The sequence below is a fragment of the Agelaius tricolor genome, unplaced genomic scaffold (genome assembly GCF_023055355.1).
Source record: "Agelaius tricolor isolate 1412-34295 unplaced genomic scaffold, bAgeTri1.0.p SCAF_5, whole genome shotgun sequence".
Lineage (NCBI taxonomy): Eukaryota > Metazoa > Chordata > Aves > Passeriformes > Icteridae > Agelaius > Agelaius tricolor.
The window spans coordinates 21,628,096-21,642,840 of NW_027269265.1; the positions used below are offsets into that span (position 1 = coordinate 21,628,096).

Consider the following 14,745-nt stretch of genomic DNA (forward strand, 5'->3'; position numbering starts at 1 on the left):
TTTGACATTAACAATCACTACTCAAGGGAATCTGTGGATTCACTTGGTTTGTCTCTAAGGCGATTAACTGCTGTAATAGTCATTTGATCTAAAAAAAAGCAGCCCTTAGTACTCTCCCAACTTAGCTACAAAATATTTAACAATTCAAAAAACCACTAGGCAAAAGTCCAACTCTTTAAAGTTCTACTCTAATTCTAGAAACAGCCAAAAAATTATGCAAATCCTCCTCCCCTTTCTCTTAGCCCCCAAAAAAGCAGAGGAAAAGATTAAATGGCATCCTGAAGCTGCTGATAGTCCATTTAGCTGGAATTGCTTAGATTTAGATAATATTCTTGGAATGTCTAAATTATTGCTTTTAAAGTTCATTGTAAAGAGAAATATATCTACCTCCAGTGCAATATTTTCAAGCAATTACAAGGAGGCTACTGATTTTCTTATAAAGCTTCAACATTCAGAGGCAATATATTTTATTGGGGTTTTATGTTTGGTTTTGAAATGAGTTTTTTTAAGGAAACATGAGCACAGCTGGAAACAAGACTTTCTAGTGAACTATATTATACTGCAACATTACAAGTGAATTTATGTCAGGAAAGACAAAGAACCGATAATCTTTTTCATACAAAATTATTTAGGTGATACAAAATTATATCGAATGACAACTTTCAGGACTATCATGACTACCCTGCCTCAAGGCCTCATCAGTTCCAATATCTGGGCAGCTTTAGGTTTTGGGTCAATGTCTTGATTTTGAGACAGATCAAAAGTTAAAATGCAAGTATCCAGGGAAAAGATGACTAAAAAAAATCCAGCCTTATTGATATTTATTGGTTAAACTGTATTCTGTCATGTTTAACTATAGAAATGGACGCCAAATCACTTCTGCTACTTAAATGTGATTTGATTTGAAGACAGGCCTTTCTTTGCAAAGAGCCCATCCATCTCATTAAAACATCTTCTCTCTTGCCCAGTCAAGTTGGACTCTTTAAGAATTCAGGATCACTTAGAAACATTCACAGTGAATAGATCAGGAGGCTTAAGATTTTACAGTACTGCTTAATTGGAAAGGGACTACCTACTTTCTAATAATCACCACAGTACTGCCCTAGACTCATCCAATACGAAAAGCCACAGACAGATTTCCATTTTCTTGGTCCACTTCTGTGGACCAATCAAAAAATCACTAGCTAAAATAATAAGAAAAAGAATGTGACAGCTTCCCATCCACAGTTTTGTTTGTGACCCTTCACCTTCTGCATCTTCAATATCCAAACCAATCCTGGCATGAAGCAAGAATTAATTTTGCTTCTGGCACACTTGCCTGCTGAAATTTATTTCAAATGAAAAATAAAAAGTACAATTAACTGAAGTGGCCAATAAGCTCTACTGAGATATTCAAGGACGAGCTGTTCTGAAACTACCTAAAAATAAATTTAAAAAATCACATCAAATAAAGCCATCTATTCTGACCTTTCGAGACTGACAAACCTCGACCAGTTAGTGCATCTCCCTCTACTGTACTGATGGGAAAGGTTAAACAAAATAGAATCATTAAGACCCATCCACTGCATAAGAAATGAAATTTTCATCTGTATATAAACTATTGAAAACAGATTGATTTCTTCATAGGTAAGTTTTCTGTAGTCTCATTAAAGTTTGATGACAGATTTTTTTTTTCAGACCCAGCCATCCTAAGCATGTAGAAATACAGGGATTTACATGGGAAATACAAATAAAAGTCTTCAGCCCCAAGCCCAAATATTGAAAAGACATGAACTGCTGATAACAGAAAAATTATCCACTTATCTCTACTAGTAGAGACTTATTCTGATTCCTGGCACTGACTATCCTATACTCACAGAGACTTTGCTCTTAGCTAGTGTAACATCCTTCCACAAATTACATTGTATAAACTTATATAAAGCTATTTAAAGGTTGTGTTAATATTGGCATTAATGAGAAAATAAACAGGTAACATTCTATTCACAAATTGATTTTTAATTTAATTCTAAATCTTAGTTTACAAGCTACTTCTGCTCCTCTACCAATCAGCAAGACATCAAATAGCTCCTATTCACCATATAAACCTCATTTATTATGCAGCAGATGGCTCTTAGTGACTTGATATATTTACCAGCTTTCAGAGCAGTTATTTAATTTTATCTTATCTATTTATGTATGAATTTATATTTCATGAGAAAGGCTTTAGGATTTTAAGACTAGCCTACTATCAAATACGTCACCTGACATAGTTGTCTGCTAGGAAAAGCAGCATGTAGATGTGCAAAATTACAGTGGTAAAATCAGAAAAACTTTTCCAAAGTGGAATTGTGGGGTGCTGGATTGATCTGAGTTTGCATGGGGTTTTTTGATCCTTCCACTTTTCCAGTCCTCACAGCAAACAGAAGAGTCTCAAGGCAGAGACAAGAAATAAAGTAGAATCTCATTATAGAAAGAAGGGGAAAAAATCAAAAAGAAGAAAAGAAGAACAGAGAATCAAGAAGACTCAGAAAGACTCCAGCCAATTAATTCCAAAGCTATAAAGTTAAAATAGTTACACACATACCCACCAGCCTGCACACCTGCACACTCATATGCACACACAAAAGAAAAGGAAAAGAAAAACAAAAGACTTTCAGAATTAGAACTGTGACATCATGGCAATGGTTAAACCAATTAACAAAACTGAGAGAAAAAGGAGAGAGGTGTAGAGCATTGGCTGTTGGCAATAGACTCTATTCCCACAGTAATTAAATGCAACAAGAATATTACTGATAAGATTGAATAATAACTAAGGAAATAATAAAATTTAAAAGGGAGAACAGAAAAAAGGAAAAGGGAGATGAAAGTAAAGTTATGTCACAAGTTTTTATTATTAAATCAAACTGGGAAAAAAATAGAAAATTAATAAAGTGGAAATGAAGATATTGCCAGAGGGATAAATTCCCATCAACTAATGTTTTTTTCACTGTCCTTTAGGCACCAAGATCCAGAATAGGTGGAGAAACTGTAGCAATAGCACTGAGCTTCCCCATTTCTCCATTACTCTCTCCCATCTGCCTGTCCCAACAAAACAAAACAAAACTCTCCCCAGCGCTTTCTCCCCTTCACCATTACCTGCCGCAGGTTGCGTGTCACCTTAACGTCGTGCCACGCGTTGTCATTGAACTTGCCATTGACCGGCTCCACAATGGCCTCAAAGGCCCCAGACCCCAGGTTGATGACCAGGGACACTGCACCGTCCTTCAGGGCCAGGTTGACGTAGTCAGCTGACTTGCCCGTGTGCAGGATGAGCCCGTTGCGCTGCCAGGTCTTGAAGGAGAGCGTGATCTCATCGCTGCTGCTCTGGATGGGGTTTTGCGACAGGTCATAGCAAAGGTACTCGGAGCCACGGAAAGTGGCCATGTTCTCATCTCGCGCTGCAAAGAAGGGAAACAAAAGGTCCATTCAGCACTCAGCCAAGAAGAGATTTATGGTCGTCACGAAGTTTAGGCATCCCACAGCACTGTTAGCTGTAGAGCTAAATATCAAGGCATGCTAATAACTGTGGAGCTCCTTTTGTAATATGGCTACCAAGAGAATAAACTGCAGGGTCGTTGGTAGCGATGAATTTCAGTGCTGTGTTTTTAGTTTCACTGCAGCACTGTCTCCATAGGGACCATTCAACAGTATGCAGTGGTGTCTAGGAAAAGCACATTTAAGGACTGTTATAAGACATTTCACATCCTTTTTAGGAGAAGGATGGAAAGCTCTATTATTCACAACACAACCACTACATATGTGTTGATTAAAAAAACACCAACATTTTACAAAGATCAATATTCAGATTCAGCACTACTGCCATCTGAACTTATATTAACCTGACAGGAAATTTCAGAAAGACACCAGAAGGTAATCCTAACAGAGCTGCCCCTTTCTTTCAACGGAATGAAAGACCAAGCAAACAAGAGAGCCACATGAAGGTCCTACAGATTCCTTTTCTGAGAGCATGAAGCAAGTCCACATAAAACATTTTGTCCACAGATATAAGTAATGTCGCTGGTAAACACATGTGAGAACTTTGCCTGTATTATTACCTTTTCCATTACCTTTTCCTTCTACCTTTACTAGATTAGCACATCTTCTTCAAACAGCAAAAATAAACGTGGGGGAATTATTCACAGCACATGACATTTAATATTTCCTCACAAAGAAAAGAAATATCTTATGTTCAATAATGAAAGCCACTGGAAGCAGTGTTTGAATACCATGAACATCCTTTGTATGAGCTGGAGGCTGGAGGTCTACTTCCCAGTACCTGGGTTTCCAGTCACTCAAAGCCAATTCTGCTGCAGAATTGTGTTATGTGACTTGAGCCAGCTGCATACCCTGATTTTATCCAGTGGAAGAAATCCAGAAGAGTGATAGGAAGGCTTGGAGGAGGGGTGGCTAGTGCCAGCTGGAAGGAAATGGTACTTTCAATGGAGTCTGTATAGATCCCACCCCCCACTCCATATTGCAGCACCTTCCTGACTCCCAGCTGTGAAAGCAAGGCTGAGCAGTAGATAGTACAAGCAGTCAAGCTATCATTGCTTACAAATCACTGCATAAGGCAAATGGTGGTGCTATTTTCATTGGCATAATTAGTACTTTTCTGCTTCATTTTGTACCATTTAGTAATCCTAATAAGGATTAGCCAGAATTTATTAGTACAAGACTGAAGGGAAAATACTTGTTGTCATAGCCATTCTTGGAGAATAACTACATGGTAAAATCTGTGTTCTCACAGCATAAAATAATGGTGAAAAAACACCACAGTATTGCAACTTGTACATATAACATTCTCAAGTGAAAGGTCTGATTTAAGCAAAGACTCTTGCAGAAGCAATGTGTGTTTGCACTTCTGTAGGCAAGCCATGTGTCCAGATATTCCTGCAAGCAAACAGCCACCCAAATTGCTTCATGCAGAAGCACACATTGGGAGCCAACTGGCTCAAAAGCAGCTTTTCAGAAGAAGACCTGTGGTCCCAGCTGAGCACACGTCAGCAGTGCCTGCCCTTCCAGCAAAGGCCAGCTGCATCCTTGGCTGTATTAGCAAGAATCCAGTCAGCAGGCCAAGGGAAGTGATTCTTCCCCTAATGGAAACTTAGGAGATCACACCAGGAGACAGAGCACTCCTGGTGTGATCTCGTAAGTTACCATATCCCTCATATGACAATTACTTCAAAATCCTGGAGTCAGTCCAGCAAAGAGCTACACCATACTCAAGGTACTGGGGTAGTTAATGTGTGTGGAGAGGCTGAGGGAACTGGGTTCATTCTGTCTCAAGGAGAGACAACTCAAGGGAAACCTTACTGATCTCTTTAATGACTTAATGGAAGAACACAGACAAAACAGGTTCAAATTCTTCTCAGAGTTGTGCAGAAGGATGAGAGGCAACAGATACAGCTGAATACAAAAAATTCTCATTCTAAACAGAAAAAAATGTTTCATCTTGAGGATAGTCAAATAGTAGGAATGGCGCACAGAGACTGAAATCTCCACCCTTAAAAATACTAAAAACTTGATTAGGCAGAGTCCTGAGCTGCCTGAACTAACTGGACCTTCTCTGAGCTAATGGTTGGACTACACAGCCTCTGGAGGTCCCTTCTGAATTATTTAGCTTTTTGATCATTTTCTGAATACATTTAACTACCACCAATAAGTGTTTATGCTTGTATCAGTGTTAAACCAGCCTAAGCACAGAGGGCTGCTACTGACTGCCGTTCTGGAAGTCAGAGCCAAGCACTTAACAACCCTCTCCCAACACTGACAATTCCCCTGCCTGGTCACTCCTGATCCATCAGAAGAGAAGGTGTTACAAGCAAGTTAGACACAGGCTCCATGTACCTGCAGGTAATTCCCATCAAATAGCCACTGTCTGAGGGCAGGAGTCAAACACAATCATTGTGAGTGAGCCTTTTCCCTGCAGCTGAAGACGTGCAAAGCACTGAACACACATTTGTGAAGGAGGACGCTCAGGTTGATTGTTCACTCAGTACAAGACATAGTAATAGGGCTCATTTACACTTCCTCAACCACTTAGATGAAATCTCACTGATCCACTCAATACAAAGGAGAAAGCAAAGAGTAGATTAGAGATCTAAACAGTAATTTAAGGCAACCACTGAAGACTAATCAAAACAGAGCAGAGCAAATTCAAAGAGATATTACTCCTACTTGCACCACTGGTTTTAATATAGGGTGCACTCAGCTACATCATCTGTCGCTGGTCCTTGTCATAGATGGGCTTATGTATTTTATCCACCTTTGTATCCTTCCTGTTCTTGGGAGAATGTCAACAATTTCTGTTTCATGTGTTGTTATGGGGTTTTTCTTCCTCCTGTGGCTGCTCTGGACAGGCATTCAAATTTGCAGATCACCACACACTAAAATATCTCTGGGGTTCACTGTGAGATCAAAATTCATTCCTGTCCATGAGACACCTCATAAGCACAACTTCCAAGGTCAACACACTTTCTAAGACTGTATTTTCCAAATTGCTGATGGCTCAACAGTTTACCAGTGGCCATGTGTTTTGGCAGTCTCATGAAAGGTTTCAGCAGTCAGAGCCTGGTATGTGCACTAAAGAGCCTGACTGTGCATCCCCCAAGCTACAGCAGCTTCTGTCACGCCACATGAAAGGCTTCTTACCAAGCATGGTCTCTCCTACTGTCCCAACTGTTAGCATGCTCTGACATACACCATAGCTGTGGTCAAAAAGCACCTGAAAATTACCAGAGAGCATGGAGGAGGGAAAGGGATATAGGTTCTTTCCACAATGAATGAGGAGACAAAGTCCTGAGTAGGCTACAGGTCTCCCAGTATTTCTTTCTGCTTTCAGACATGGTCTGGTGACACCTGGAAGACCACAGAGCAGTGAACCACTTGTTAGCTCATGACTCTCGTGCTGTACAGTTTTGAAGGTTCCACAGATTGCACTGTGATATTCATATCTTCTGCATTCCTTAAATAGTGGTAGCGTACCAAGCAGCTTCTGCAGATACAACACACAAGGTTAGGATCCAACTCGAAGTCAACAGGGATCCTTGGTTCATGCTACATGAAGTAATAGATCAAACCGTGATTTTTCTGTTATGTGAAACCCTGTATATAGGCACTGATATTCCATTTAATTGATGATCTAGTTATTCAAGGGTGGCAATGCAACTGCATAAAATAACATTTACTTAAAACATATTTGGGATATGTTTGAAATCTATTGATTTTTGTATGATTTGCAGGATTTGATTTTTAACTCTGTTAATACTAAATAGATATAAAAAAATCAGAATCTGTCAGCACATTTAAGGAATCAAATCTTCCATTCCTCTTCTTATAAATGATCAAATCGGCAGCCAAATTTCTAAGAAAATTTAGCAATGATTTATTAGATTATTAGCAAAACAAAATTTGGAGAAAAAAACCACCACAGCCAAGGCAGCGTCAACCCCGGGTGTCAGCGCTGGGTGAACCTGGATCAGACCAACAAAGTGTCAGCGTCTCCCCAGTGGTTCACCCCAACTGCTTCATGCAGCGAGCTTATATACAATTTATTCTGCCTGAGGAGAGATGACCGAATGTTCCTTTGTGTCCCTTCACATGTAGAACTGGGGCCATACATGTGCAGGGATAGACAAAAGTGAGTCCAGGTGTCTAGATGGTTGTCTGAACACTTCCAAAGAGTCTGCATTCACATGTAGCAGAGTGGCAGCGGTGCTTGAGTGTGGTAGATGCAATCTCCCAGGTGCAGATCCCTTGTGAGTGGCCCGGACATTCCAGGGAAGTCAGCAATCATGGCCTGGGAAGGTTTCATTATATGTTAACAGACTTGATATTATCTTAATGTTGTCCAGGAACTAATTGAATAAAAATAAGACTCTGCTCCCAGCCAGGGTGGTCAAAGACATAGCTTAGATTTTACAATATTTTATACATAAATAGCATGAATTATCTCTACCATATACTACACTCTTGTTAATATTGATCTAAATTTATTATTTACTTCCTAATTCATTCACATAACAAAAATCTCCACAGTAGCTGGGATTTTCAAAGATCCAAGATTTGTACAAAATTCCACACTTGGACTTAAACCTTCACATATTCAAGATGCAAAAAAATCACCTGAATAGAAGCAAAACTCAGAATCGTCAAACTAGCACAGATACTTTCCTTGAATGAATGGAGTCACGGATCACATTAATGGGAAAATGTTACCCTTTCCTGACCAATCCCTAGCAGACACAGCCAGCACATTTAGCAGCTACTATCACTATCACACTGAAAAGCCAGTTTTTCAAGTCTCAGACTTATATCTGTTTAAAGCCCAAACCAGCCATCAGCACATATCAAAGGTTGAGTGCCGGAGCAGAAACAAAAGCACAGAAAACAAGTACCTAAGCCAAGCTCCTGCCTTTTCCCATCCCTGAAGAAGCCCCAGCACTTGCTGAGTCTCAGGTCCCCTGGAGAGGTACAGAGCCCAGGATCTTCCCATACAGTATAAAGGTATACTGCCTCTTCAGGAAAGCCAGATGGCAATTTTAACTTCAGTTTTTATGTGCAATGTTGTTACTGTTCCTTTCAAAGCTCTTTCTATGAAGGACAATATTCAGAACTCCCAGGATCACTAAGAGGAGAAAAACTTGGCATTTTGACTTATAGATGAGGAAACCAATGCACAGACATTTTAATGGGTTTACTCAGAGCCACCAAGAAAATTAATGATTGAGAAAGAATTTGAGTTTAGAAGTTCCTATCTCTCCATCCTGGGCTCATTCCAGAGGTTCTCATAGATTTGTGGAGGGAAACCAACCTCCCATTTTTCTCTAGTCCTTCCAAGATATCATCTTAGCTAAGGTGTGGAGAAAGCAGCCTCCAAAGTTTTAGATGATGCTGAAAATAAATACTTCATGATATTTATACTGTAAAGCTGAAAACAGCAAACTCTAGAAGCACTCATTTTGCTCAGGGGCATGAAGTTTAATACTCAACAAAAGCAGCATCTCATGTAACAGGAATTTTGTCCCCAGTCACAATTAAGAAATACTTAGAAACATATAAAATGGGCAGTGACTTTCCTGACATCTCTGGAAGCAAACCTCAAGTAGCTCTCCTAAAACCAAGCATCAGCTGCTCACCCCTCTCACCTTCACTGCATTACAGATGTCCTGTGAGGCAGTCCCTGTCTCACTGGGGTTTGGTTTACAGTCAACATCACATGATTGAATGTTAAAACTAAGGAAAGCTCTCAGAAGTGGTCAAAGCACGTTGCCCAGATTGATGTCATTAAAACAAACCTCCAGGCTTAGTAGTTTAGTAAAAAATTAGGCTTTTATTTTAAAGATATGGTGACCAAATCCAGTGGTAGCTAAAAGCAGATTACTCCAGCCTCTATTTATCCTTCTGCTGCATTCCTCATTCCAGCCTTTGAACAGGAAAAATAATACATCCAAGTAATTGGTTTTTTCTAGTCTAACCATTCTTCATACTACCTGATCAGATCAGTAACACCACTCATCAGACTCTCTCATTTACAGATATTATTTAAATACATTAGAAATAGTGTTCAATAAATTCTTCAGTGCATGAAGCATCTTCCAAGCACCACCAACAGCGATACTGATATGTGGAAGCTGTGAGAGCCATATCATAGCCTGCATTTATATTCCAAATTGCATTTATACTACAAACTGTAAAGTAAAAACATATAAGTCATATTAATGCCAATGAGATGACTGAACTGATTGCATTGATTAAATCTTGGAAAAAGAATATGATTTCTAACCTCAAGGAAATTATAGGAATAATTTTTCAGAAGAAAAAGAATTTTTGCTGTTGGAAAAAAATTGTCTGTAAAATCTTAGAATGATGTTATAACAGATAAAATTAAGTGCTGAGCTGGAGTCCTACAGTAAAAAGAGTAGTCTCTTAAATGCTCACTAACTTTAAACCATTCTAGGAAATGGTACGTTTTTCAGAAATAGTGTCATTTATTGTTTTCTCAGGCTCCTCATGCTCATTTACTGCATCTACATAACTTGTAACTTGGAAGCAGGGAGAAATCAGCATTACAACATCAGAAACAGTGTGGGGAAGAATCAATGCAAGACAACAATTCCCATCCTATTAAGAGATGCAAAGATTCCACAGCAAAGGAGTTAACCCAGGAGTCGACAGCAAAGGTGAGATGCACTCAACAGCCGGTGCTCTTTCAATACCAAACTCAAATTTTGCACATAGTGTAAGAACTCTAATCTTATGCAAAAAGCTCTTTCACCTCACCAGTAAGAGCAAAGGAAGCATTAATGTTCCACCAGAGAACATCAAGTGCCTAGCATGAATCATGCCCTCTACTCTCTTATCTGCTACTTCACCCATTACCCTTCAAGTCTAAAGCAGAATGCTTGTTAAAAGGTCCTCAAGTTTAAGCCCAGAAGAGATCAGAAGAGACTTGGCAATACAATGAACGTTCAGGGGTTTTTGTCAAACCTGACTAATCTATTATTTCCCTGTGCAGCTAAGCTCTTAATGAAAACAAGAGGAAGAACTGCTTTATCTGAAGATACTGCATGAGGGCTCTGGAACTGCATGTTCCACCTCTGCTTTTGTCTGCCTGTGTCCTTGGATGATGCTCTTTGGGCTGGCTCCAACACAGAGGAGGCTCTGACCCATGGGACTGCAAACCATCCCTAAGAGGTCCAGAACCAGCCCTGCAGAGTGATTTATTTCACCTGATGAATTTGGACCACTGCACAGCAAAGACTGAATGCAAAGGGGAGGAAGCGGCATGACAGTGCCAGAATCTTGAGCCCAAAGAAAAGTTTTCACTAGGCTCCTGTTCCTCAAAATAGTTGACACATACTAAATGTATAAAGCAGTTTCCATATATCACTGTCACATAAACGTGCTAGTAGAGCTAGTAGCCTGTTAGAAGCACAACTGCCCTATATTTCTGAAGCATCTACTAAATATACAGTTAGGGATCTTATCATCTAAATAAATAAATATTCACCCAAATGAAAAGCTATTTTGCTTGTCAGTGCTGGGAATCTCCTTTTCACTCAACAGTATATTGCAGTCATCTGACAAAATCTCTTCTGAGAGGAAAAAACGTAAATCACTTATACCACACAAAATCTCCTAGTTAGTCCACAGACTAACTAATCTTGAGCACAGACAGATTTTTTAACCTAGTCTTGCCAATTATATGATCCACAGGTTCCCTACTCATTCTCTAAGCCACATATTGTCTTTTCTGAAGAGAAAAACAAGAAAACAGAAATGTCTGATCTCCTCCAATAATGCACACAAAATAGCTGAAAAACACAGCCATAAAAACCTTTTTTGCTAAAATGTTTTGATGACAAAAGTATTAATACTACAATAATGAAAATGAATAAATGACATGTCTACAAAAGATTATAGCATATGTCTGATAACACCATTTCTTTAAATTGCTCATTAAAATTGATCTAAACGACAAAGTCGAGGCGTAGAAGTCAGAACCCCAGCTTTTATCCTCAACTCTGTCACTGATTCACTGTGCAACCTGAGGCACTTAATTAACCTTGGCTGTCTCCATCTGTACTATAAAGATAATGAAAACATAGGTTAAGTCCTTCAGACCTATGGGAAAAGAACACTCTATGAGTTTAATAAAACTCTGAAAACCAAGAAATGTTCCACATCTGTGGGAGACTCCCTCTACCAACCTAGTGTATATGCAGTGTACAAAGTGTCCTGAGAATCCTCTTCTCCACATATTTTCTATTGTTTGCTAAATACAAACTGTACCGGTATCAGTGTGTGATGTTGCATTCTCTGTCAAAGAAATTGACAGAGGTATTGGTCTGCCCATGGCTCTATGTACGTAAAGCTGTGTTTCTTTATGTGTTCTGATCAGTTGACCATAGGGACTAAAAAAAGAATTATGTGACAATGTCTTCCTTAACCCAAAATGAAGCTTAAAAATTGTGGTTTACACGCCCTGAAAAATATATTTCTTAAAAAAAAACTACAGCTCCATTTTAAAATGAAAGCATGAGACATGTTTATTTTGAAATGAATTATGCTGAATAAATCAATTTTTAAAATAATTTGCCTGAAAAAATTTTATATAGTCATATAAATTAAAAATTTGTTTTGGTTGAACAAAGTATACTTTCTCTTTTTATTTCTCTGAACATTGTTGCTCTGAGAGTTGCTACTCTCACTCCTAGTTCCAGAAGGTAGAGAAAAAGCAAAGTATTGCTAAAATTTTGTCAAGAGATATGATGATGATTTGCTGAGCATAAGACCTCCTCTAGATTCCTCAATGCTAAACATGGGTGAGGACAATTCCCACTGCTGCTGTATTTACTTTTTCTTATGTTTTTATTTCACTCTTCAATTTCTATAGTTTTCTTATTTTCCTGCTGCATCACACTAAAACAGAAGGATGCCAGTCACTGAACACATCACCCAGTAGAAATGTTTCCTCACATGCTCAGTGTTCACAGTACCATAACCATAAAGTTCCAGGTCTAATATTCACCAGCCCTGCTCTCACAGAGGTGTCTCTACTGCTGGGTTGCTACCTGGCCCAGCTACCCCCTCTGTGTAGAGCACATCTAACAGTACTGGTAAGAGTGTGGAAGCATGCAGCTGAGCTCTTAATTCACCTAATTTTCATCTATGTATTCTTGGCCAAAACTGCTGTTTCTTTACACAGACCAAAAAAACAAAACAAAACAAAACAACAAACTGAAAAGGTGAAGCAACTTGCAGGCCAACAAGCAACATTATATTCACTCCCTAAGAGAGATGTACTGTTCTTCAGCAGCAATCTCTATCCCAGCTGCAATTCCCAATATCACACTACCTTTACTCTTCAAGCCGATTAGAAATCAGAAGTCAAACACCTATTATTAATCATGATTCTAAGCATTTAGACCTGTTTATTACTGGCTGCAGATTCAAGAGCACTAACATTCAGCTATTAAAACAGTGTGCACTTGGCATTTTTGTTCCTTTCCACACTGAAGACAAGGTCTTTCCACAATTTTCTGACCTTAGCAAAAAGTCATACCATTAGAGAGAAGAGCATTAGGTAACTATCACAGTCTTCCCTATATGTGTGGTATTATTAGTCCTGTTTGGGAGAAAAAACATTAAGGCTTTCAGAGGGAGTCTTCCAAGACTGACACAGGAATAAACAGACAACACCAAGAGGAAGTTGAAAGGGCATTCAGAGAAAAAGCACATGTAAGGAGCCTGACAGTAGGCAAAATTCCTGCTTCTGTTGAACAGCACTATTTTAGAGCACTGCTGGAAGCTCACAAAGAAAGGGGCAGAAGGGAGAGAGGCAGCAGTGCCAGAGGTGAGCGTGTGCTGCTGCATGCCCGCGGGTCTGTGCTGGCAGCAGCCTTCCAGCAAGCGTCGCGCTTGCTGCTGAGCAGGGAGCCCCCCTTGGGCATCCTTCCAGCGGGAAGTGGGAGTAGAAAAATAGTTACCGCTAATCACTGTAATAACACAATAATGATCCACAAAATTATCCTTTTCAGTACCACTGAGCGGTATTGAAAGCCGTGCCCATGGGAAAGGGTAAATGCAAAGGAAGGTGAAAAGCAGAAGTGCAGTGGAAGAGAGAGGAGAGTGGGACAGAGCAGCACCAGTGGTATCACGGAGACTGCGGTAATGTCAGCTTCCCACGGCTGCTGTGCTGCTGGAGAGTGGGTACATGTGGAACCCCAGTGCTGCCAGGATGGCAAAACACACTGCCAAACACTACTGCTACCCTTCATTTATGCTCGTTGTGAGACATCATTAGGACCATTTATGGAAGTAGCAGTATCCAAACCCAATTTGAGGCAGAACGATTCTTCTCAAACAAAGCCACAGGCGAGAGACTGTTACAAGCTGGCAGAGCAGCTCTGGCCAGTAATTATTTAGGGGCAAAAATGTGTGCATTTGTATGCAATAAGAAACATGCTAGACTTCTGCTATTGTATACAGCAGCAAGTTCCACATGTGTTTACCAGGGCAACGGACACATACGTACTATAGGAAGGACACTTGCCTACACAGCATATTTCTGTGGAAAGGCAGACAAAGTACAGCTGAACAAACACAATAGATAGATCTGAAGAGGAGGTGTGTCCTTTGTTACAGCATGAAAGGAAGCGACCTTAACGTGAAGAGATTTACAAGAGCAAGAAAAGAATCAGGTTGAAGTGGATGCACTTGCATACATGCAAAATGTGGGATAATTAAAATCCTTATACAACTTGCAGTACACATCTGAGGGCAGGAATGAAATGCTTCTTCCCCATGTAACTTCAGGGCACACACATGAGGACTTACACACACACATGCATGTACACAGAAAAAATGAACGTGTGTCTTGGCCAGGTGTAAGCACTGCCGTGAATACACCCAGTCTCAGGGCACAAGCACAGATGTCCACAGCACCCAAGGATGCGAGCATGGTGGGAGCGTACGGAACTGCCTCTGTGCACGGGCTGAGAGGGAGGGTGTGCCAGGGCTTCTGGCGCATGCTCCAACTTCATCCTGGGCTTTTTTCCTTCCTGATTTAGTTTTTTTCTGCGGCAGAGCAGACTCCATGTCTACAGGGAAGGTGCTTAATGAGTCAAATCCAATCTCTCGAATGCCTTATCAGTTGTGGACAGGCCTGTTTCTGACAGCTGACCTTTCTCACCGCATGCTGCAGAAAAACCCATACACCACAAA

The 14,745-nt window shown here is 40.0% G+C and overlaps 1 protein-coding gene across 21 annotated transcripts in view; it reads right to left on the reverse strand.

Moving 5' to 3' along the window:
- NRXN3 (neurexin 3) overlaps positions 1 to 14,745 on the reverse strand; it is a 967,492-nt gene that overhangs the window by 704,502 nt on the left and 248,245 nt on the right. For all 21 annotated transcript variants that reach the window (XM_071426717.1, XM_071426711.1, XM_071426710.1 and 18 more), the window contains one exon: positions 3,115 to 3,416. In XM_071426717.1, coding sequence (XP_071282818.1) covers positions 3,115 to 3,416 — 302 coding nt within the window. The remainder of the gene's footprint in view (positions 1 to 3,114; positions 3,417 to 14,745) is intronic.